This window comes from Palaemon carinicauda, chromosome 38, assembly GCF_036898095.1.
Source record: "Palaemon carinicauda isolate YSFRI2023 chromosome 38, ASM3689809v2, whole genome shotgun sequence".
Lineage (NCBI taxonomy): Eukaryota > Metazoa > Arthropoda > Malacostraca > Decapoda > Palaemonidae > Palaemon > Palaemon carinicauda.
This window is the reverse complement of record NC_090762.1, coordinates 66,445,593-66,472,500: the sequence shown is the minus strand read 5'-3', so window position 1 is coordinate 66,472,500 and position 26,908 is coordinate 66,445,593. Positions and strand designations below refer to the sequence as shown.

Sequence of the window (26,908 nt, the reverse complement as noted above, 5' to 3'; positions counted from 1 at the left end):
GTGCGTTTGAGCGCACATGAGACCGAGTGCACAGGTAAGCTGGATACTTGTGTGTGTTGCCTTTTCTGTGTGTGCCTCGCTGCCGAAAACTCGTCAAGGAGAACCGACGAGGCAAGGGTAAGAGACTTGACATGAAGAGGTTGGTGTGTAGCTCAGAGGGCATGCTAACCTACCTGTATTTTCGTGTAATACAACAAGTTCAGAGTTGGCGAGTAAAGTGTCTGGCACGTAGCTGGGCAAATGCTCTGATCTACGTCATGCAGGAGAGCTTGCCCTCTCACCTCCCTAGTTGGGAAGGTGCACAGCAATGTGCAAAATTCACCAACAAGATCAGAATTAACAAGTTCCTCAGTTAGCGCACTCTGCAGAAAATTTGACACGTTCCTCTCTTCCACGTAAGGTTGTACGAGTGCACTGAGAAAGAGAACGTTGTGCTGTGGACTAACGGGCAGGCAAGACAGCAGACTCTACCCCGTAAGAGGTAGAAACCCTTTGCCTAAGGGTGGAACATGGCCTTTCAAAGCGGCAAGCACATTGATGTGTCCCAAGGACATGATGGCGGGGGGCAGAAGCTGTAAACAGCTGCTGTCTAACTCTGAAAAGCTACACTCCATAGAGCTGGAAAAAGGATTAATACTGATGAACCACCTACTCGTTTCCAAAAGGGGGCAACCAATCAGGTGAACGATGTATCTCCCACAGACGGGAAGGACGATAAATACCTGTTGCTGGAGGGAGGGTCATTCCCTGAACAGGATGACGGTCCCCCAACAGCTAGTGAAGGGCGCCCATCCCGCGAATGGGAGGGTTGTCTGAAATCTGGAAGCAACTCTCCAAAGGGTATCTATCTGTGACCACTGACGTCCATTCGCCTAAGCAGAACAAACGAGAGTAGGCATTGGGGGCACTCTAGCAAGAGACAAGAGACTCCTTTAGTACCAGACCACCTGATTGTCGAGAAGGATCGTAAGAAACCTTGGGTGAGGCAGCTATGGCATCACCCAATGTCCTTCAAAGGACCTCAAGAAGCTGTTCCTTACAAGGGGAACCCAGGAGCCCCAAGGATGGCCACAGCTGATGCACTGTCTCAGCAGAAAGAGACTACCCTATAGTCGAAGTCTGTGCTGCTTCTCTGAGGGAAGCAACATAGACTTCTGATAAGCAAGGTTGTCTGAGAGTCAAGTCACCTCCACTCATACCCAAGCAGTCCCCAAAAGAGACCGATCGTGCAGTCGCACTGACAGGATTGAGCTGCCAGAGAAAGTCTGCGAGGTTTCTTCGACTTCGAGGATGACCCTGAAGACGAAGAATCCCTCTTTGCCTTCTTCTTTTTCCGCCACTTTCTAAATTGCTGCCACTGGGAGGGAGGCCACTCCCTCCACACATTACAGGAAAATTGCTGCGTACAAGTGTGAACCCTGCACACAGGACAAAGGGCATGAGGATCTATCTTTAACATAGACATAAAGCATAACATTGCCTTTGGACTAACCTGTTATACGAATTGGGAGACCGCAAGTCCCTCCCTTTCATAACCCAGTTAGCCCACTAATTTGTTGACTGATGTGCCATAAAGGTCACTGCCTTCCCCAGACGCCAAGAACCTCCTGTATTTCTCTAAGGAGTCAAGAACTGACAACCTCCTTGTCTTTGTGAAGCATGTCTCTGCACCTGACCAATGGTCAGCCCGAGAGACTGGTTAGATGGTGGCCATAGCAAAAGCCTCCATAGTCACTGACTCAAAGTCTATAGCAGCTCCAGAGGTCTTGACTCTTTAGGGTCAACAATGGGCTGATCAATTACTGAGGCTTTACCTGAAGCTCAAGCCTTGGTCACCACACCCAGTTCGTCGCACTTGCAAATGAGTACAAAAACCTCTATAAAGGTGCACGCTGAGTCTGGATTCTCTGCTTCCAATAGTAATGAGCCAAACTCCAGTACCTTTGTAACAAGATAATCTCAAACACTCCTAATCATGAGGGTCAAGGGCTTAAAATGCTGCTAAGGAGATTTGTCTCACCACTTAGAATATGAGTGGTCCATCCCAAGGTCAGAACTAACAATGTGACTGGGGACCGAAGAGAGGCCAGGCTTGTGGTTATCGGCAAGAGAATGAGTTCTGACATCAGTCAAAGCAGAGAGAAAAAGAGGTATCTAGTACCCTTCCCTATGCCAGCTTCTTTTAGAGTACCAAATAACCCACAACAGAGAAGGGAGAAGCACACCCCAACCAGGTAGAAAAGATGAAGGAGGACACCCAAGCTCTTCCAACAGATGGCAGACAGAAAGAGTGAATGGGCCACCACACGCCCATATATCTCTTATCAGTCTGGCTACCAAAGTAACACTGCCAATCACTCAGGCTTTGATAACTGGCCCTGGGTACCAATACCCCACAAGACTGGAGGCTAGCTAGGAGCCATCCATCAATTTAAAAAAAAGAGGTGATAACGCCAAGATTCTTATGGGACTTCTTGTGATCGGCATTTGTGGACGTCTTCAAATCCCCAAGAGAGAGAAAAGTATCAGAATCAAACTTTGAAGAGGAAGAAGTGCAGAGTATGAGTAGGAGTTGGAAGAGGAGGAGTAGGATAATGGGAAAGACTCTACAAACAGAGGAGTAGAGTTCTGAGAAACCATCTAAGACAATGCTCCCTCACAAGGAATAGCCAGAGGGGTTGTTCTAACAAGAAACACAACACTGGGGGTTACTGTCCCAAAGGAAGCAATAGGCACTCTTACTGACAACATAGACACTGGCCTTTGAGAAGGCATCATAGAGTTTTGGGTTACCGGCACAGGGATTACAGGAGCACCCACAGACCATGGAGTCGCAGGCACATGGGTGGCAGACATAAAAGGTGGGGTGACAGGCATAGGGATGAAGTACACAGGAGCAATGCACCTAGTGAATACGTTGTGTTCTACACACTGCATTCGCTGGAAGAGGCATCACTTGTACTAGGGCAGAAATCTTTTTGTGCCCATTCTTATATGGCACTGGGGTCACTGACACAAGAGTGATCACAGGAGGTGCATTCTTGGACTTTTCAGCCTTCTTGGGCCTCCCACTCACTGGCTTCTTTGTAGTGACCACTAGGTTCACTAGGGACATCAGAGGCAAAGTTGCCTTTCTACCAGCTTCCTAAAGTAAGACAGTGATGGCCTACTTGACAGACCTAAAGGAAAGCTGAAGCTCCCATAGGTCAAACTTGTTGGCAGAGTTCTGCATGGCACTCAGAATCAGAGAGCTTCCAGGCCACAACCAAACCCTGAAAAACTCACCAATAAAGATCAAAGTTCCCCCGGTACTGATGCATATTCCCCATGGGGACTAAGCCAAGAGTGAATATACAGATGCTTCATCAGCTCGCAATGTTAATAGGTAGAGAAAAGTGCTATAGAGATTTTTCGGCATCATCTTGGATGCAGTCATTTTCATTCTCAAAGCAAAGACTTACCAATAAATGGGAGGCCACGATCTATACTCAGTATTTGAGGATGACTGGGAGCAATTATATTCCCTATAAGTAGCGCAGTGTAGATCTATGGGTAGTTTTACCATAAACCAATAAGAGCACCCAACCTTTCACTAGTATTTATGAATATCCTTATTTGCTTCTATAACTATGAGGATGAAGCCAATAAACAACCATTTAAACTGTAAAAGAGAAATAGATTAAACAGTTTTTAATAAGACCCAACTGTATATCTACACTCTTGGCCAAAGAATTTTGACAGAAAAGTGGGCATGGCTACTCAGCCACGATCAGCACCTGTCATTAATTACCTCATTCACGAATTCAACGCGTATTCCAGTTCACTTGAGGAAATTCCCAATTTTAAAGGATGACGGGTTTGTATAAAAAGGAACAAATCATTTCATGGCAATAGTGGATCTATAATTCTATAATTTAATGCATTTATCTAATCGGTATTCACCAAAACTTGAAGACAAATACAACATAAATATGAGAATCAAAGCATAATGCAGGTCAATTATCACTACAAATACACTGACATACCTGACTGTCTTATAACATTGAGGTATTTTCCCGTGCGAAGTATAATGTTATCATAAGTCTTCAAGAAGGTTGGAATATTTTGATGAATTGTGGTGTAGCGTCTCTCCCAGTAGTCATCTGTTATAGCCTCATCAATATTTTCATTCCCACTTTCACGATCCATTACCATGAACTGAAAGAAATTACAGACTATGATTAGAATTACACTAATAGCAATTAAAGTTTGGCAATAGGTAAATGCTATGAAATTGTAAGAATTTCCACAAAAAAGTAGCACAGGCAAAACCCAAGCTAAGATTTATGATCTCTAATGTACCAATTGATACGATCTTAATATTCTTAGTTTGTCAAAAACATAACGAGCAGACATACACATATACACACATACCATACCTTAGGGAATCATTTTGGAATTTATAATTTCTTTCTAATGTACTGTATGCAGTGTACAAAAGCCTTTAGTTTTAACCTCCATGCTATTTCTCTGAGAGAACATAATTTCTTTCATAGGGCCGTATTTTTTATGATTCACTGTTCATTTCCATGTCAAAATTAAAAACAATTGGACTTGATCTCTGGTCAATCCATCAAGGGTAAGTCCTAAAAAAAAAGTCCACCTCATGCACCACTCTGCAATTTTAACTACCTGTACAGGGACTTTGCAGTATCTCTTCAGTCTCCAGCTGGATCCCTTTGACCATTTGCCTTCCACCCAATTTGATTTATATTCTCCTATCTATACACTCCAAATTTTTCACCTTTACTTTCCTCCAAACTTCCAATAAACTTAATCTATTATTGATGAGTTGAAAAGGTCACATACAGGTTTTAAATATAAAAAATTCTTATGTAAGACATCACGACAACAGTATTTGCCAGTAAAATAAAGTACCTAATGTTCAAGTCAAGAGAAAGATTAAACCCAATTTCTACCATTAATACTAAATTTTATCTCATTAGACTGATAACCATCTCTATACAAAGGGTGATGCATATATCAAAGCAATGTCATTAGGGCACCCTGACACGGAAAAATAGATCCGTTTCCCAGAATAAAACTTGTAATTGGATATAGATAATATTTCATAACATGACTAATGAATGTTTACTTGAGCCAAAAACACACCTATAAGTAATAAAAGTTTTGTTCATGAAAATGACTATGGATTTTAGAGTATCTATCCCCATCTCTCAAATTCCATGACAATGGGGGACATGAAAAATAAACGGTAGGCGAATAAAATCTAAACCCAATCTAGCTTTATATTAACTTGAATGCTGAACAAGATTTATAGCTTTAACATAAGCAGCCCCATCAATATTGTAACCTAAAAATAATTCCATGCTACCAACACCAAATTTACCTATCCAACACCAGTAAAAATACTGTACATGTATCTCAGTTGCTTGCCTGTAAAGAAAAGATTAACATATATCACATTGAAGTTTGCCTGAATCCCCTTTCAAAGTGTAAATAGTATACAAAGTACACTGAATTTATCTAACATTTTGAAGTTAATGTATTCAGAAAAATATATTCCAAAAACACAGTTCTATAATCGTAATGGGACACAAATACAAAAAATATTCAAAGTAATTTGTATTTTTCTTTACTATACAAACCGGAGTCTTTAAAATAGGGAAACGTCTTCAGCAGAGCTGGAACAGCAATTGAATTCATTAATGAGGTAGTTAACAACAGGTGGTGAGCAATGGCAAGTAGCCTAAGCAGCCCTATTAAAACACAAGTTTCAGAAGATGGTCCACTTTCCCTGTATATAACTACATTGGACCATTATGGGTATCCAGACATTGCCTGTGCAGGGCCTAGTAAAAAGCCTTTTGTTCTAGAGATGCTGGATTGTCTCCAACTGTGAAGTTCCAGCGACTTCACATTTTGTGGTACCTCTGAAGATGCTGCTGACAAAGAAGTGTAGACCACTGGAGTAGTACTCTAGGAACCTCAACAAGAATTGCTAACAGATCACGAAACCACTTGGAATGGGGTCATCTGGGGCCACCAGGGTCATCCTGAATCCTGGCGTACTGTAATTAACATTTAGTTGATCAGCAGGCGGATCTGGGTGAATGGAGGAAAGGTGTAGGTGCACAGGTGATGCCATGGGTGTTGGAAAGCATCTTCGAACAAAGTCCATGAGTCTGGAACAGGGGAGCAAAACACGGGAAGCTTCCCGTTTTGCCAGGTGGCAAACAGGTCAATCACCAGAGAGCCGCACAAGGCAACAAATCATCCTGACACGAGAATAGTTACAGATGGTTTCAAGCTATTAGAAGCACATCTGAGGCGAAGGGGTGGGAGTGCTCAGCGAGAACGACGACCGTGAGGGCAAGCCTCCACAGGGGAGTCTCTATGGGTGGTCTCTCGCAAATGAGAGGTGATCACCCGTAGGAGAGACATGCCTTGGACTTTCCTCCAGCCCTCAAAGGATGGTCAGCGAGGGGGGGAACACAGTCCTCCGCAGCGGAAGAAGCAGAGGATGTGGCAGGAACGAAGTCAGCAGGCATGGCTGCAGGCGACTCCTCGGGGACCACAAGATCCGCACTCAAAAAGGCCAAAGGATCAACCTCAGAAGAAGACGAACACTACAACTCTGCACCTCGCTGAAATAGCTGCACTAACATCTCCATGGAAGGCGGATCAGGCAATCCCAGAGACAACCACACCTGCAAAATGGAAGAAAGAGACAAGACCTCCCTTGGGGAGAGAGGTGGGGCCGCTTCGCTAGGGGAAGCAACAGCATCTCTCAAGGACTGAGGTTGTCCAGGAGTTAAAGGACCTGCACTACTCTTGACGGTTCCCCTAAGGAAACTGGTTGAGAAGCAGCTTTGGAGGAAGGTCAGGGGTGGAAGCATCAGCTTTGGGTTTCTTCTGTATCGAGGAAGACCCCAAAGGAGAAGAATCCCTTTTAGACTTCTTCCGTCGTCGCCCAAACCTTTCCCACTAGGACGCAGACCACTCCTGACATTCGATACACTTATCAAAATCATACCGTTACCCGCTACAAGCCGGACACAATCGGTAGGGATCGGTGTTATCAGCGGACATAAATGTTCCGTAGGAACGGCCCTCGGGACCAGGACAGGTACATATCACCGGCAAGGAGGGCACACACACAAAGTGAAAAGAGAAAGCAGAAAAGTAATTAGTAATGGCTGTCCAAAATTTGGTGAGGAGGAAGAGTGGTAACAACCGTTCTCCATCCGAGCCAAAAGCAAAGCGAGTTACGGTTGATTTGTATTCCAGTTACGGAACAAAGTTTGATTAAGGGCATAAAATTATGTCTGTACTCACTGTAGCCAAAAATATAAGTAAAAAGCTTTGGGAAGGTTGGGGGGGATGGCTCTTGCCCTCATTCCCACCTGTTGCTTAACAGCTGCCGCTGAAAACACATTCCCTAAAGGATTCGGGTTAATATTTCATGGCAGAAAAAGTATAAATCAGGATTATGGAAAGGTCAATGTTTTTCAATTGAAGAAACTGGATCAAACTGAGATATCAAAGCTTGTGAGGAAGCACTTAAATCAAAATATGCAAAACACCATCCTTTCATCTGATATAATCAGATTTCATAATCAAGGGAATTGAAATGAACTATTGTTGTACAGTACAGCACAGTGCAGTATAAGTTATTGGTATACAGTATTTACGATGGATGACTTATAGAAGACCTATTTACTGAAAAACATTTTCTTTTTATTCCATGGATCACAATGAATGGTAAGAACCCACAATCAAAACTAACAAATAAAAAGGGTTAAGAAAGCAAATCTTGAAAAAATGTTTAATTTCCTACCTATTACAGGCATAAAACTCATTATTTATTCACAATAAAATAAAAATACATTAAAATTGAACCTATATAGAATATAAGGCTGAAATTCAATTATTTGATTTCTGCATCTCCAATAAAGCTAATCTTGAGAAAACCCTATCACTAAAAAAAAGGCATCACAGAAAATACAGCTTTTGGTATACACTTATTCTTTGGTAGCTCAAAACATGCGCAACATTATGAAAATTGAACATAACGTATTGAATTCGAACGGGGCTTAAAAATATTTCTGTTCATCACTGAAGACCCTCAGTGTGACATCAGGAGCATGAGCACAATTGCCAAAATTATGGGGTGTGATTATGCTCCAAACCAGTAAAATAGCATGACATTAAGGGGACAGTAAATACTGAAAACTGTGCACCCACCAAGGGACTTTTTTCATCACCCGAAAAGACAAAAATACAGGACTGGAAGAAAAACCCTTTACCCTTCCTGGCATTTTCAGACATTTAACACTCAAATTACAAAGAAAAGTTTATAAAGCCATTGAGTTACTGTCACAACATATAAATTGTGAGGACAAAGCGGTGGGAGTGGGACTGTGTGACTTATATTCAGAGGCTACTCCCCTGGATTTTGGTCCCACAAGTGTTATCCCCGGAGGAAAGGGAATGTGAAGAATTTTTTCTTTTGTTAAACATTGCAAGCTAGTGCTTTGTAGGTATAAGCACTGACCTAGAGGTAAGATTCATCAAAATAATAGTATAGCACCATAAGCACAGTGATATGACATTCAGTACATAAAGCAGACTTATTTATGCCAAAATTTTATGAACTCTATAATTGCTGTGATTAATATACTTGCTAATGAAATCCTGACATTACAATAACCAAGAAATTATGATAAAACTATAAGCTTTACCTACATACCATATATCTTATTTCACATTGGATTATATGTGATTATTGAATGTTTGACATAAAGATATGTGGTTCCCATAAGTTTGGCAATTGCGCTCCTGCTCCTGATGTCGCACTGAGGGTCTTCAGTGATGAGCAGAAACATATTTAAGCCCCGTTCGAATTCAATATGTTATGTTCAATTTTCATAATGTTGCCCATGTTTTGAGCTACCGAAGAATAAGAGTACACCAAAAGCTGTATTTTCTGTGATGCTATGTTTTAGTGATAGGGTTTTCTCGACATTGGCTTTATTGGAGATGCAGAAATCAAATAACTGAATTTCAGCCTCATATTCAAGAAAATGAATTGGTGGAAAGCAAAAAACCAAAATAATTGTGTCTATATCATAGGTACGTTTCAAAACCCTTTAATATTACAGTACTTACACCTTAGAGAATAGCCTTTTAAAGGATTATAAGTAAAATATTTGGTTTTCACTCATTCAAACACCGCGCTAAAGGAATAATATCAAAAGACATCCTGGAGTACAAATATGATGTATATCCAATCTTTCTACAGTATTACTCATATACAGTACATAGCTATGAATCATTAAACAATTGCCGTAATTATCGCCAATAATGAAAAGACAAAAACAAAACCAATCTGTCAAATTAGCTCCTTACAAAAATAGAGATAAGCATGAAAAATAAAGGACTGATCACACAGCAAACTTTACTTGAGGTACAGTATAAACGAAAGGATGCATAGGTCAACTTAAATTATTTAAAGATTAGGGAGTTAAATCTAATTGCCATAGTATTGATTTCATTCCATGAACATAAAAAAGCAATTCTCAGTTGTATATTTTCTAAGGTATTATGGCACCATATTACCTTGAGAAATAATAAACTTGGGTTAAATGCTCCAGTCTCATAAAAAAAGTGAGTAAGAGTGTCTTCACTGCAACAATTTGATACATCATAGGAGGTAATGTGCATAAAGTAATTTGAATGCCAAATGAAATATAAGATGAAACTACAGTAATGAATACCTAGTTTTGAACTACTTACCTCATGATATGGGTCCTTAATAGTACCTCGGTATAACCATTTAGAAAGCATATCCATAAATGGCTCAGCGGTAGCCTGAGTGAGAAATATCATGACATCTTGCCTATATGCACATCCAGTGAGGCTGATGGTACGGTCATGAAGAAGGCTAAGCACACCCCCTCCATGAGCACCTGACTAAAGAAGAAAAGCAAAATGCATGAGTGCACAGTTTTATTTTACAATACTACTAAATACTTATAATTTTCACTTAAACCTTTGAAATTTCCAAGCTGCAGAAAAACTTGTACGCATAGCACAAAACTTCTGCTGACCACTTACGTGCTTAGCAATATTTTCCTTTACATACATTAAATTGACTTTCTATGATACTGTATAATGCTAGTGCCAATTTGAGGCTCAATAAATTTACTTTATCACATTGTTACAAATAGAAAAAAATGAAGTCAAATGACAAACTTGGTTAGCTAAAACCACATTTTTCTTATTTATCTAGTAAAAATAACTAGGTAATAAATTACATAAATTTTTCATAGTAACCTCATCAATTAAATACTGTACTGTACTTGCCTATGTTTGCATCCACAGTATTCACCAGGTTCAACAGTTTATTTGTTATGGTGTTTAAAAACAAACTTACTGGTATCCCTCAATTACTTTATTCACTTTTTGTGAGTCTGCAGTGCAGTTCACAACTTTGTTTTATCATTTCTGAGCATTTATTTAAAAAAAAATTCTTTTCTCATCTAATCATCATTTATTTCATGATTTTATTACTCTAGAGCTCTAAGTTGGGGCAATAAGTTAAAAATAAAAAGTCATTTATATTTTTCATAACTATAGGTAGTAGGTTGGCCAGGGCACCAGTCACCCGCTAGAGTGTTACTGGATTCTTTGACTGCCCAGACAGTAATGCATTGGATCCCTCTCTCTAGTTACGGCTCTTTTTTCTTTGCCTACACATACACTGAATAGTCTGGCCTATTCTTTACACATTCTCGTCTTTCCTCATGCACCTGACAAAACTGAAATTACCACACTTCTTCGCTCAAGGGGCTAATTATTGTACTGTGATAGTTCAGTGGCTACTTTCCTCTTGGTAAGAGTAGAGGAGACTCTTTAGCTATGGTAAGCAGCTCTTCCAGGAGAAGGACACTCCAAAATCAAACCATTGTTCTCTAGTCTTGGGTGAGCCATAGCCTCTGTACCATGGTCTTCCACTGTCTTGGGTTAGAGTTCTCTTGCTTGAGGGTACACACAAGCACACTATCTGATTTTTGTTTCTTCCTCTTGTTTTTTTCTAAATAGTGTGTTGGGGAGGATTAATAGAAGGGCCATCGATGCCTGGTGGTTTATCAAGAGGTTATCTATTCCTTATCTGATTCTATTTCTTCTCAAAACCTTCCTTAATGTCCTCCCTTCAGTTAAAGTGGCTATCCTGGGGAATATTTAGCCTTGCATGGTGTATCAGCTCCTCCATGTTGACGAGTTTTTCCAACTTTTTTTCTATAGTCTAAGGGTTTCATCAATTATTTTATTTATATTTCCTTAAAACAGATTGTTTTTGTTATCACTCTTGTTAATTTGGTGGTTAAGTATGATGTTGAGCAAAATCTGGGACCACTTCGTCTTAGACTTCGTCAATGTCGTCTACTGTATTGCAATATTCGTAGTCTTCATGCAAATATTCAAAACCTTACAGTTGCGTCCAGACAGTATGATATTATTTTGTGCTCAGAAACTTTGGTTTCTAATATGAGGCACTCATCTTATAACTGGTTTTAAGAAGCCAATAATGTTGAAACGCAATGCAATCCCTAGGGCCAGGGGAATGGCGTGTATATTAGGACCGAGTACCCTGCTTCTCATAAATCTTACTATGAATGTGGATGTCATGAGATTCAGGTAATAAAAGTTTGTGGCAGGCATAACAACTTCTATTTGTGTTCGATCTACCGGAATCCAGACATGGATGATTCTATCTTCTATTTTCTTCTTACCATTATGGCTAAGATACAAGATCATAGAAAGGCCTCTTTTGTCTTTGTTGGTGATTTTAATGCTCACCATAGGGAGTTGTTAAATTCTGTTTCTCCTACCGTTCGCTATGGCTTAAGAGCTTTAGACTTTGCCTCTGATTCAGGCTGTGAGCAAATCATAAGTGAAGCTACTAACAAGTCGGGTAACTGCTTGGACCTTGTATACAAAGACTCCCCCAGCATTATAACAAGTAAGGTTGGTTTTCCGGTTGGGACATCTGATCATGCCTTGATTTCATTAGTAGTGAAGACTGAGCAGCCTGTCCCTGATGTATCTTACTCATGTAAGATTTATATGAAATCTTGAGCAGACTGGAATGGGATTTTGCATGATCTTTTGGGCTTGAATTGATCACATTTGTATAGTAGTGTTGATCCTGTAGTCTCTATAAATGAGAATCTAGTCAACATAATTGATAGGCGTATCCCTTCTCATGTACTAAGGTACCAAGTGAAGAACAATGGTTCAATGATGATTGTAGACATGCTTATTTGGAGAAGCAGGATGCCTAACATCTTTGGAAGGGTAACAGATCAGATTTGACCTGGAATAACTATACCCAGCTTAGAGCTTTTGCTCAGAGAGTTTATGTTTCAACTGAAAAAGAATACAATTTAACCATAAAAGAAACCCTTTCTGGTACAACCCAGGAGCATAAATGGTGGATTATCCTTCAATCTGCTCTCTTTGGTGTAGATGCAACAGTTCCTCCTTTACTTAAACCAGATGCCTCTGTCACTCGCTTTCCCAAGGAAAAGGCAACACTTTTGGCAGATGTGTTTGACAGCAAGCGGAGTAATGAGAAACTCAAACTTTCTCATTCCTGTTTTCCTGTGGCTAAACTAACTACTTTAGCTTTTTGATCTCGTGTAATTAAAGCTCTTTTGATGGACCTTTATGCTTATGGAGGTGTAGACCCAAATGGTATTTTTCCTTTATTCTTTATAAAGCCTGCAGATTTCTTAGCTCCAAAGTTATCTGTTATTTTACGCAAGTTAGCAAGAAGAGGAGCATTTAGTACTTGTTGGAGAATTGGTAATGTTACTCCACTATGTAAATGTGTTTCTGGTACCTCCAGTGCAACTGATTACCGCTCAATTTCCATTACTTCCATATTATCTAAAATTTTTGAACGTGTTGGCAAAACGTCTCAATAGGTTTGCTGAAGGTAATCATCTGTTCCCTAGTTTGCAATTTGGTTTTCGTAAAGGCCTTGGATCATGTGATGCCCTTCTTACAATCTCCAATGCTGTACAGAAAGCCCTTGATTGTGGTCAGGAAGTTCGTATAATTGGCCTTGATTTTAGTGCTGCTTTTGACCGTGTTAATCCTGATGCCCTTGTTTTAAAACTCAAACATTTGGGAGTGGGTGGGTCGTTTCTTAGCATCATTATTGAATTATTAAGTAATAGATCACAAAGATTTGTTGTTGATGGGCACCATAGTGAATATAGGAATGTGATATCTGGTGTTCCTCAGAGTAGTGTTCTTGACCCATTACTTTTCATATTATTTACACATGACATGTGGTTTGGCCTAGAAAACAAGCTTTTTGCATATGCAGATGATGCTACTCTTTACATCAATTCCATATCCTGAATGTAGATCTGGGGTTGCTGAATCCCATAATAGAGAACTAGCTGAAATTAGTGCATGGTGCTAATTATGGGGTATGAAGTTGAATCCTAACAAAACTGAAAGTATGATTCTAAGAAGGTAAAGGACCGTGGCTCCTCAACATCTGGATCTCAGCATTTGTAATGTTTCTTAAATTTTGTATGACTTAAAATTTTAGGTGTGATTCTCGGCAGCAAATTTACTTTTGAAAAAAATTAGCTTATTGAGAAAGTCTTTCAAGATTTTTGGTGATCAATCTATTCTGAAGAAGTGTATTAATTCTTTCATTTTACCTTGCTTCGAGTATTGTTCGCCTGACTGGTCTTCAGTTGCTGATCTAGATATTAATCTCTGGCACCGTCGTTCAATTAGTTCATTATGCATGTTGCATAAGATTTTTTATAATTCTGACCATCCTTTACATTCAGATCTTCCCGGAGAGTTCCACCCTGTTCGTAATACTAGGTATACAGTTAATTCTAATAGTCAGGCCTTCTCCATTATAGGGCTCAATACTACACAGTACTCTAGAAGTTTTATTCCAGCTATGACCAAGCTGTGGAATGATCTTCCTCATCCAGTAGTTGAATTCTTAGAACTATAAAAGTTCAAACTCGCAGCAAATGTTTTTATGTTGAACAGGCTTACTTAAGCCCTTTTATAGATTATAAATCAAATATCCATTTTAAAGTTGTTAATCTTTTAAAATATTTTATCTTTAATTTTCCATTACTTCTTACATCGTTTATTTGTTTCCTTACTTCCTTCCCTCACTGGGCTATTTTTCCCTTTTGGAGCCCTTGGGTTTCTAGCATCTTGCTTTTCCAACTAGGGTTGTAGCTTAGCTAGTAATAATAATAATAATAATAAAAATAATAATAATACAAAGTTGATTTTTTAAAAATAAAGATGTGCTTTCAGCAAGGATGGAATGGTCATTAAATTGTCAGCTACAGTAGGGTCCCGAATTATGCGAGAATTTGGTCGATTAATGACATCGTGTAAATGGAAAATCGCGAATTTCGAAACACACAACTAACAGAAATAATTCCATTGCGGCCATGGCAACCAGCAATTTGCCTATTCAAATGTGTTTACTACCCATTTCCAATACTTTCTTTGTACTATACTGTATTTCTTTATAATATCAAATTGTTTTTGTAAATAAATAAAACATTTAATATACTTTAAAGTTCTAATAACTTGAAAAATGGTTAAAATTACAACCAGGATAGGTGTAAACACCATATATTTCCCGTTATAACACAACCCAAAATACAGATAAATTTTAATGTTTGTCATATCTATTGTATAATACAACTGGTGAATAGCAAAACCATCACTCTATAGACTAGCTTGTTGTATGATTGAAAATCCAGAATTATCAAAATAAAGGCGATTTTATATCATGCGTTTCCTAAACACGCTAAAAAGCACAATAGAAAACGACAACCAATGTTTTGTTTACGTTTATCTCTGATCACAACGAAGAAACAGACGCATTTATACATCTGTGTTTTTGAATTGACAGCAATTTTACCAAGTATAGATTATATGTTGAATTTGTTATTACCAATGTTCTAATTATTTTTTTATTAGAACTTTCAAATAAATGAAATGAATGCCATTTATGAAATGTTTTTCTTTATGATGCCGCCTGAAACGGAAACCTTCCATTTGTTTACGCTCCATCTTCGATCATAATAAACAAACGAATGCATTAAACACACATGATGTAAGTCATAACTAATGATATTACAAACATTTAGTAAACATTATGTTATTACAAATATTTTACTTACCGTATCCATATAAATTCCTAAATTCGTAGCAAAGCTGGAAATTTTTTTTTCCTTATGCGTTTAATCCACAATAGCAAACTACCGCTAATGACAGAGTGATAACTTACGATAATTCTAAACTGTTACGAAAGATAATTGTCCTTTCCATATCCAAAATACTTTTCCTAACTTCAGTTATAAGTCAACTTGTACCCACCTCAATTATGGATCCATATGCAAAAAAGGTAAAAGAAGAAATTACTAGGCCTATTTTTAAAGTCACCGAACAATTAGGTTACCGCTATAACGTTCGAGAGAGAGAGAGAGAGAGAGAGAGAGAGAGAGAGAGAGAGAGAGAGAGAGAGAGAGAGAGAGAGAGAGAGAGATGGTTTTAAAGTACTAAACAATAAATATGATAGGTTATAACACATTGGTGTTTATGTAATATTAACTGTATAGATGGTTTGAATAAGTTAAGAAATAGTGTAAACAATTCTTTGTTATTGTATTCGCGCGGAAGCTAGACATCAGCTGATGTGATCACAGCCAAAAGTAAAACAAAAATAAGTTAGCAATACTCGATTTTTAAAACACACCCGAAATTTAACAACATAAGTACATGTTTTATTATAGCGCAATTGACATTTAAAGAGTAAAAATTTTCTGGAATAGAATGGTGTTTTCTAAAAAATAGTGGTTTGCGGACGAAATCGGTTACCGTTTTTTAAGCTATGATTGAAATGGATGTATACACGGTATAATTTTTTCGTTTTGTATTTAATTGACACTTCAAGAAAACCGATTTTGGTTTCTTCATCTATTTGTAAGTATTGTATAACGAGAGAGAGAGAGAGAGAGAGAGAGAGAGAGAGAGAGAGAGAGAGATAGAGAGAGAGAGAGAGAGAGAGAGAGAGAGAGAGAGAGAGAATCAGCTGTTGTAATTGAATGTCGTGTTTTTGTTTCGTGTACCCCCTGAAGCGAGGAATTGATCGCCACAACTAACAATATTCATGTTAATTTCATTCTTAAACTCAAGTTGCCTTATGTGAACTATGGTTTTATTTCTTACGGAGAGAGAGAGAGAGAGAGAGAGAGAGAGAGAGAGAGAGAGAGAGAGAGAGAGAGAGAGAGAGATTTCTGCCATCAAATCTCTCTCTCTCTCTCTCTCTCTCTCTCGATTTTATTTTACCGTCTACTCTACAAAACCAATGTTTGCAAATAAAATGTATACTGTTTAAAATATGACAAGATATTGACGACTCGATACCGAAGTTTAGGCTATTCACTGACGATAAACGAACCCAGTCTACTCGTGAAAACCTTGAACGCCCAGAGGGAAAAATAAGGCTTTTAAATATACTGTACTAAACAAAAATAATGCTTTAATATACCATCATTAACACTACCATTACAATTATCGTAAGGATGGAGAAAGATAAAGATTACCGAGAACGTAACCACATTTCTGTTTACATTTTGTCAGCTGGACTCGCACAGTTAACAGTTGATTTCATTGTTGATGTGGAATTTTATCCTTAAATAGGCTATTCATTATGAAATTATGTTAATGAAATGTAATGTTAATATTGTTTTGTAACATTTATTATAAATCACCGTATTTAGGGCTACCAATATACTTAAAAAGACAATAGATTTGATACATTTTGTAGTGCTTGACTCGCGAACTTTGAACAGCCTCGCCGATACAGAAAATTTATTTTTGAAAAATAGCGATCGCGGAAAAGGGGAATCGTGTAATTTGAACACGCTTAATTCGGGACCCTACTGTATGTAGTTGATTAATGACAGGTGGTGGGTAGGACTCATCAGGGTAGATGAGGTGAACAATTCTTTTTAAAAGATTAAGGTTGTATAGGTAGGAAAAATACAAATTACTTTTGAAGCTTTTTTTTTTTGTTCCTTAGCACTTTCAAACATTTAATCCTTTAAAATAAGAAGACTTACTCACTGGTGGAAGGGTGTCCCCCCAACACAAATTGTAAAGTTCTTTTCTTCCCTAAACAAGTCATTCTCCCTGCTGTCGTATGGGAGCAAATAAAGTGACTCCAAAATCCTTTCAACAAGAAGCCAGTACTAAAACACAGAAATCATATTAACAGGAAAATACCTTTGGCAGTTTCATATCAATTATATCAAATGTTTGGTGAGACTGCAACCCATCCTCCCCTTTACTAGGCAATGGAGAACTTGCTTCTTGGCAGAAGTTGTATTCAAGAAAGGTGCTCTGTCGTGTAACTAAATAGCACCAGTCGTACGAATACCATCAGTCATGCAACCAGCGTGTAATAACTGCAGCTGTTGCGTCCCCTTTGGAGGAGACGATAGAGTTAGAAGAGCCAGTCTTTTTACCTCTCCTCGACTTATGTCAAACATGTTACCTTGGGAGGGTCAGGACCCAAGGAATGGGATCCAATGTCCAGTGGGCAACATCCATAAGGTACAGCGAGGCACCAACACCTTCAGCTCCAAATACCCAGACAGGTAAACTGGAAGGCTACTAATAGAGCTAGGTTTGTGAGTTCTTTCTTGAGGTGCCAAAGATACATAATGACCACAGTCCCATCTGCAAGTAAGCAACCTCATCAAGCTAAAAGGACAATTCCTTTATTTATCCTACTAGGGTCAATGAGAAGGCTGCAACGAATCACACATGAGGTGTAGAGTCCTCTTCATGTAGCATTACAGAGCCCTAATATGACATCAGGTAGCTTTTTGCCTACTTACGCAGACGGATAGAATTGGGAGGATCCTGAACTAATGTTTAAGCTCGACTAGTACTGGGTATTTGTTGCAAGGTCTGTGAGATAACGAAGGTGACAAAACTCGAAGCTTTCAAATGTTTGACACCAAGAAGAGCCTGAAACTCTCCTACTCTCTAGCTGATCTAATCAAGAAAGGCAGTATTGATAGATCAATCCGTAAAATGCCATCCTCAGGTTAGCAATAGGCATGTGCACTAATGCCCTGAAGACAGGAACCATCTTACCCCAGGCCCTAAGTCCCACAAGGAGACAGGATCCATATTCTACCATGAGCTTCCTCAGCAGAGGCCAAAGAGAAGTCTTTGATCTACTGAAATGTGCTCTGGTTGGAGAAACATGTTCCCTATGACCCCCATCATAGCGTGTCTCTCCCTCAGGACCTGTCTGACAGTTAGCAGAAGGAAACATCACTTGACTTGGGGCCACCCAAGTATCCCATGGAAGTCCTCAGGGTAGTGGATGAGACACATTTCATTCTATCTGCAAGCACAGGTATTCAACCCATAGAGGAACCGTTACCTACTGTCAATATGTCAAAACCATCTGTCATATTGGGCTCAAGGTACAGCTGACCGAGACTCGAGGATACTGCCACTGGGTGAGCTCCATCCTTCCCTCTCAAAGGAGGAGGTTGATTTTAAGGGCAGTATATACCTTACCCTTACTTGACCAACGGTGCTGGTGATTGGTGCATGATTGACTGCTCATCAACAAATGGTGCCATAATGGTAGCTGTCACACGGGGCTCACACTTCACTTCAGGGTCCCCAAAGAAATCAGTCTGTAAGAGATCTCGGTTACTTACTCCTAACAATTTTCTTATTCATGGCAGGAATCAGGAAGTGGTGCAAAGTTTTTTACCTCCAACTGGCCTTTGACACCAGTGATGGGTGTCACCTACATCTAATCCAAGAAGAAAACCATTATATCGGGCTCACAACAGTTTGACCAAGCCCAAAAGTATTGATTGAAAGATGAGACCAAATACTCTCTCCATAAATGAGAGGGCAGCTTCCCAAAGGCCAGCACATTCCCCCAACTATGACGAAGGTAGGAGCAATACTCACCCTCACCTGGCCTACGGATCCCCGACTGAACTCCAAGGTAACGGTAATCGGGTGTAATCTGTCACTCCCTCCCAGAGTAAAGCATACGGTATAAGTCCAGAAGGAGCTTTTTGTGAAAGGCCTCCAACACAACTAATACAACTTCTTCCTTCTTAGAAGTGTTAGAAGAAGAGAATAGAGGGGGGAAAGAGTGGGAAGGAAGAGTTGGTATAGGAGGAAGAAGATAGAACCAACTCACTCTTCTCCATATGTCAACAATTCTTCCTTGCTGATCAGGAACAGATAAGTTACCTCTTCAAGTTTGTTGATACGAATACAGTACAATACAGTACAAGAAAAAAAATCCCCATTCAGAAAGTATTCACAGATATTTGTCATCTGCTTAGTCATGAGATCAGCCTCTCCTCAATCACATTCCTCAGACTGTCTTGATCTCATCTTGGATAAACCAGCAAGAAGTCATCCCAAGAGGCTCAAGATTAAAACTCTGATGTACACTAATATGAAAACTTGATTACTATAAGGAGGAATGAAAGAGGCTCTTTCAGAATGACTGATGATCTACATGCACTACACATCCCTCAAGTCATCAAATGAATATAGCCTTCCTCTCTGGTACTGGTACAGCAGAGAGGAGTACGCACTCGTGTTCTATCCCTCTGAAGAGCTGACTGGAGGCCATACAAGAGTTCCATTGCAAAAATCCAAGATCATTCCACCTTCATCACATGTCCAGAGATGTAACCTGGCAGGTAGGTAGGTTAAGGGTTTAGATGGAAAAGGGAGAGAATATGTAAGGTAAGCAATCCCTCTACTGAGAGCAGGGAACAACTTTTGCATCGCTCTCTTCCTTCTTCCTCCTAAAACCCCTCTTGAAGTGAACCTGGGAGGGCTAAAAATGGGTGGAGCAGGGTCCAACCCCTTCTTGAGGAAAAAGCTCCTGGTGGTCATTGCTGGAATCTGGATAGGTACAGGTTTTTCCTCAAACTCGAACCAAATGGCACGGTCATTCCAAAAGGCTTGACTGCAGTCTGCCTTGAGGGATACTGCACAGTGGATGAAGAAGTACAACACACTACATTACCTTCCCCACTACCTCATCATCCACTCCTGAGAGGTAATCAAGGAGTCCAGCACCTATCCTATCCTATCCTTAGAGCAACTATTGTCTCTGTGCCCAAAAGATGCTACCGTGACTGGCTATCAGACTATAAGCTCATCAACCCATTCTGGTTTGTTGTCTCTTCCTAAAATACTAACAGATCCGGGAACATATAATTGGGAGGTAGACGATGAATTAGTTGATGATCAGTCTCATTCTGTCTAGAAAGAGAGGTACAGGGTACTCTCCCTCTGGTGAAGGGATGTGCCCCGCTCGGTTTAATTCATAGCACGCAGCACTAGTACAAACACTGGTATTTCCTCTTTCAAAGGTACCAAAGTACCTCATAAATGAAGAGAGAACAAAGCAGTACTCCATTTTCCTGGTATGGTGAGGGAAAGCACCCAGGCTGTCAGCACCACCCGATAAGCCACGTACCTAAGCGATCACCTCTGGCTCAACAGGCCAATGGCCCTGCATTATAATCCATCGCCCCATGGGTCACCAGCTGTGATGTGGAATCAACCAACTGATGGTATGTGATCTGGGTTGTTGGCCAGGTGATCAGGCCTCCACTTGACAGACCACTCGGCCATGGGGCTGTGAATACTGGTGACCCTTGGCCATGGATATAAAATACTTTTGACCATGGGACCATGGGTATGGAAGACCTAAGACCTTTGGTCATGGGTCTGTAAGCACAGGTAATTGGCACTGCACAGGCTGATCACCTGGCCATCGATACTGGTGATTAGCAATTAGAGCAGTGAAAGAGAAGCTAATCATAAGAACAGGCATGAATGGTAGGGTGGGGAAGAGAAGGGATGGATGGGATGGATATGAGGAGGTACATGAAGAGTCCTTGGGTTTAGAATTAGAAATAAAGACGGGCGTATATATTAGAGCTGGCTCAGAGTTTTGAATTGGCATGTATGAACACATGGTTCCAGAAGTTGCATAAACACCTGATAACCCATGAAAGTGGAGGAAAGGAAAGAAAAATAGATTACATCCTGGTTAGAGAAGTTGACAAAAGCAATGTGATGAACTGTAAAGTGATTTTGGGAGAAACATGTATTAAACAACATAGACTGGTAGTAATGGATTTTAAATTGAGAGGTAGAAAACCAAAGAAGAGAAAGAAGGGGGTGAGCAATTCAAGAGGGATGTAAGAGAGATGACTGGAAAGTTTGAACTTAGAGAGTGGAAAGGGAAAGAGTAGAAAATATCTGGGTGGGTATGAAAGAAATGTGTAGGGAAAACAGAGAAATTAGTGGGTAGAGGCAGCACATATGGTGTGTTGAAAGAAGAAAAGTGGTGGTAGGACAGAGAAGTAAAATAAAGTCTGTTGAAAGAGAATCGCAGGCATTTAAGGACTAAAAAGTAAGGCAACCATAGGGTGCAGAGGAACGGTACAGAGAAGGGGAAAGTTATTCTAGGAGGAAAGTTGGTATGGCTATTGGAAGAGCGTTAGAGAAATTGGATGAAAGGCTAGGAACAAGGGGAGGAGAAAAGGATATCTAAGATTTCAAACTTGAGGAAAAGCAAGGACAGGATTTGGGGCAGCTGAGAGCTATCAAGGATAGAGAAGGAAATATACTAAACTAGGATGAAGACATTATAAGGAGATGGAGAGAATATTTTGAATAAGTACTGAATACTGAAAATGAGAGAGAGGTGCTGGAAGAAGTGCAAAGTGTGGAAAGGCCAATGATGAAGATACAGAATACAGATGAGAAGAGGGCATTGGGTAAAATGAAGTGGTAAAGGACCAAGTCCATCAGAGTTTCAAATAGAAATATCTAGTTACCCAGGGGAAAGAATGAATGCTGGAATTATTAGGAGCAATATGGGAAGAGAAAATAAGGCCAAAAGACTGGGAGGAGACTTTACTGGTATCTAGCTAAGCAATAGGGTGATGTCATAAAATTTGAAAATCACAAGGGAATTAAACTAACATAGCATTAATTGAAAATTAAGATGGTACAAGATGAGAGATTGAGAAAAAATGTAAAGATTGGGAAACAGCAATATGGATTCACGAGGGGGAGAGGCACTGTGGATACCATCTTTACAGTAAGGCAACTAGAGAAAAAGAGGCAAGAAGGAATCCAGATGCTTCCATGCTTTTGTTTATCTAGAGAAGGCTTTTGATAGAATGCCAAGTGAAGTGATGTTTTGGTCCTTGAGGAAGAGGAGTCTGAAAGAAATTGGATAGAATGGTAGAGATGATGTGCACAAGTAATAACAGCTGTTTGGGAAACAAAAACTTTTGAAGTTAGTGTTGGATTACATCAGAGGTCAGATTAAGCCCATTTTTATTTTTGGTGGTCATGGATGTATTAAGTGAAGAGATTAGAGAAGAATAATGGTGGGAGTTGCTATATGCAGGTGATTTGGCAATTACTGCTAAAAATAAGGAAGACTTACAAAGAAGGGTTGTAGTATGGCAAGAGACTTTGGAGAGGGGTGGCTTGAGAGTAAATGTGAATAAGACTGAAGCTATGATGAGCAGTAAGGAAGGTAGAGACAGGATAGCCATACATGAAAGTAGAGGCTCAGTTATAAACCATGTGGAACAATTTAGATACCTGGGATCTACTATGTTAGTTTAATTCCCTTGTGATTTTCAAATTCCATGACATCACCCTATTGCTTAGCTAGATACCAGTAAAGTCTCCTCCCAGTCTTTTGGCCTTATTTTCTCTTCCCATGTTGCTCTTAATAATTCCAGCATTCATTCTTTCCCCTGGGTAACTAGATATTTCAATTTGAAACTCTGATGGACTTGGTCCTTTACCACTTCATTTTACCCAATGCCCTCTTCTCATCTGTGAGGCTGGAGTTGAAAATAAGATAAAAGCAGAATAGGGGAAATGGAGGGAGGAAGCTTAAAAGCTAAAAGTCAAGATCTATTATGGCTCATTAATAAGACCAGTGTTAATATATGGATCAGAAATGTGAGCTCCAAGACAAAAAGGGGAAGCAAAACTTGGGAACAGAGATGAGACTACTGAAGTGGATTATGGGAATATCACTGCTTGAAAGATTGGAAAATTATGAAATAAGAAGAGTAGAGGCTTAGTAAATATTACAGAGGTGATAAAGAGTGTCACAACTAAGATGGTGTGGGATTATGGAGAGTGAATCGAATATAAAATTTAGGCCTTAAGCCAAGCACTGGGGCATCAATCATACCCGTACACTCACAAGATTTAGCATCATTTTAACTTATAAAACCAATCGCACAACTTTCATACAATAACACCTAAATGCGGAATAAGGAGGGATTAAAAGGATTAAAAAATAAATTAATTAAATTAATTAAAGCTCGTGATATAAAGCAATACTCTGTATAATTTTTTCAAGTTCAGGGTATTGCAATTTTCCTCCAGTAGTGGTTAGGAATTGAAGAGAGCTTAAGAGGAACTGTTGGGGCCAGGAGATCTAGGAGGAAGAGATGAAGTGAAATAATGTGAAGTATGATATGGAGAGATTTGGTTTTTGATAAAAGAGGATGCCTATATGGATAACGGTACGAAAGAAGAGAGAGCGCAGCAGCGTAAGACATAATCCTCCATATCACAATAGGAACAAGAAAGTTGAGAGCAAATCAATTCCCTGACGTACAGTGCTGATTTTTTGTTTAAATGGACTGTTTATATGGCCCAGGCGTAACAGTGATAATTGTAGCACTAGCTCAACATTGATTGACTGACCCGAAAGGTCCCTAAACAATCACTGCTAGTCCTAAAGAACATTTAGCAAAAGGCCTTTGCACAATAGTATCAGTTTCATCATCATCTTTACAAGGAACTAGTGTACTACAAAGGAAATGGAGGAGGAGGAAGATATGGTAGAGAAGGAAGTGAGAACTTTCCTTCCCCTTGACAACCTTTTTTTCTTTGCTTCCATGTAAGAGTTTTAGTCTAGACAATCAATAATAACTGCACTCCCTATCTCTGCTACAACACATACCATTACACAATGGTTTTTTTCACAATAGGGGCCCTGGGAACACTTTCTGATATTGCTATATACAGTACAGGGATCACTATCAAAGATACACTCAGTCCGAATTGAGCAACTCTCTCCCAAGGCAAAGAAACTACCACAGAGAGAGACGAACTACACATGAAGTTCATCATCTTCCTGATTGGAAGAGCAATAACAACACTTCCGAAGGGGGGGAGACTGTTCACAGTCCTCCCTTTACAAAGCTACACAATACACAGTACATGGAGTTTCAAAGGTTTCTATTCTCATATGAACAAAACTCTTACCCTTAGGTACACTTCCTTTCAGAATAAAGATAGTCGTTGACTTACAACCTATGCAATTTATGACTGTTCAACTTTACAACCATTTTTTCACTGTGATAATGTCACAAGTATGTCTGAAATAGTGAACTAATAAGATAAATATTTCCTTGAAAATAATTTTTTTTCTGGTATAAAAATGAAATGATTCATCTAGGTAAACAAGTGTTTTCTTTTATTGATAATATAAAATAGTACCCATTTTCAGTCAAATATACATTAAGAAAAGTTTTAATGCTGTCGAGTTCATATAATATTTCTGATGACGTCATATTACCAACGGAAAGCAAACGGGCAATAGAGTGATTTCCTTCCAATAGGGTAACGATTATTATTAGTATTCTCACTATCGCAATATCAAGTAACGATACAAAGTATTTCATGGGTCTATATCAATTGTTATGAGAACTATTTAGCATAAATTTGACTCAACGCTAGTTTTATTTCACCTCTGATAACAGATCGAGATTTATCTAATGAAGTACACTAATATTACAAATATTTTCTTAGAAATAATATATATTCTTTTACAATATAAAAATGAAATACTTTTGCTGTGTAAATTAGTATTTTTTTCATTTCTTGCAAGAAAAAAGAAAAGGGTTTTACATATTTCACAAGTCATTCTTCTGTGACGTCATATTACTGATGGAAAGAGCACTGGCAAACCGAATGATTTCCTTTCCGTTTGTTGCCTAGTAATTTTATTATTCCCATCATCGAAACACCGAGTAATGGTATCAAGAGTTTCGGTGGTCTGTATCATTTGTTATGAGAATAATACCTCTTACCATAAATTTAAGACAATTAGTATGATAGCGCCATATTTCTGACGGAAGGCGAGTGGCAAATAAAAGTGATTTCCTGTTGATGCGTTATCAAGTAATATCAGTATTCCCAAGATCGAAACATCGAGTAAGGATATAAAGAATTTTTAATAATGTCTAAAGAAATATGAAGATTTAATAGTGAAATAAAAATGAGAGAGAGAGAGAGAGAGAGAGAGAGAGAGAGAGAGAGAGAGAGAGAGAGAGAGAGAGAGAGAGAGAGAGAGAGACATATTCATGTGATAAATGATAATGGCTTTAAAGAACTGTATGAAAACTATGATATCCTATAGCACGTTGGTGCTGATGTAATATTGATCATGAAGATATTTTGAATAAATTAGGAAAATATATAAATTAGATCATATGTGCACATAACTGCAATACAATAGCGTGACCTTGAGATCAGCTGATGCTCACCCAAGTTAAACCTAAGTAATTGTTGATTTTTAGGTAGTAGGTTGGCCAGGGCACCAGCTACCCGTTGAGATACTACTGCTAAAGAGTTAAGGGGTCTTTTGACTGCCCAGACAGTGCTACATTGGATCCTTCTCTCTGGTTACGGTTCATTTCCCCTTTGCCTACACACCCACACACTGAATAGTCTGGCCTGTTCCTTACATATTTTCCTCTGTCCTCACACACCCGACAACACAGATTACCAAACAATTCTTCTTCACTCAACGGGTTACTGCACTATAATTGTTCAGTGGCCACTTTCCTCTTGGCAAGGGTAGAAAAGACTCTTTAGCTATGGTAAGCAGCTCTTCTAGGAGAAGGACACTCCAAAATCAAACCATTGTTCTCTAGTCTTGGGTAGTGCCATAGCCTCTGTACTATGGTCTTCCACTGTCTTGGGTAAGAGTTCTCTTGCTTGAGGGTACACTCGAGCACACTATTCTATCTTATTTCTCATCCTCTTGTTTTGTTCAAGATGACCTGTAGAGAGCTTTCACAAAAACAAAACAAAAATCAACACTTATCACAAATGAATAAAAAAAAAGATCCAACAGTTGAAACAGCAGGACGACGGTACATTTGCACCCAATTTGGCCAAAGATAAAAGTGGGTATTATGTGACAGACGGGTAGGCCATCTATCATTAACCAACTACCTTGTAAATTATTGAACAGCCACTGCAGCGCTGATAAAAACGTACATATTCCTATCATAAAGGGCAAAAAATTTGTACAAGCATAAAAACAAGTAAAAACTTTAACAGCTAGCAGGTAATACTATAATCAGTTGCGAAAGTTGTCTTACTGTTTGCCTACTTCACACAATGCAGCTACCATTAGTGAATAATTACCCAATTGATCATCAGTAGCCTTGATGATGACTAAGAATTTTTTACAATGCAGTGACTTGTGGAATTCTGGTAGCTTATGCACTGAGATAACCTTGCTTCTTTTTTCTGTGAGTTGAATCTTTTTTAATCTAAAGAACACCCAGGAAATGAATATACACATATATATGATTGATAAATTTGCATGCATAAGCCTTATGTTATACAGAACATATTTTTCTAAAACCTGCCTCAAGTACTGTCCTTTTTTTAGTGACAATTTACAATC

General features: G+C 39.1%; 1 protein-coding gene across 1 annotated transcript in view; it reads right to left on the bottom strand.

Moving 5' to 3' along the window:
• LOC137630696 (gamma-tubulin complex component 2-like) overlaps nt 1–26,908 on the bottom strand; it is a 250,855-nt gene that overhangs the window by 118,176 nt on the left and 105,771 nt on the right. The window contains 2 exon segments of the mRNA XM_068362328.1: nt 4,026–4,197; nt 9,799–9,975. Coding sequence (XP_068218429.1) covers nt 4,026–4,197; nt 9,799–9,975 — 349 coding nt within the window.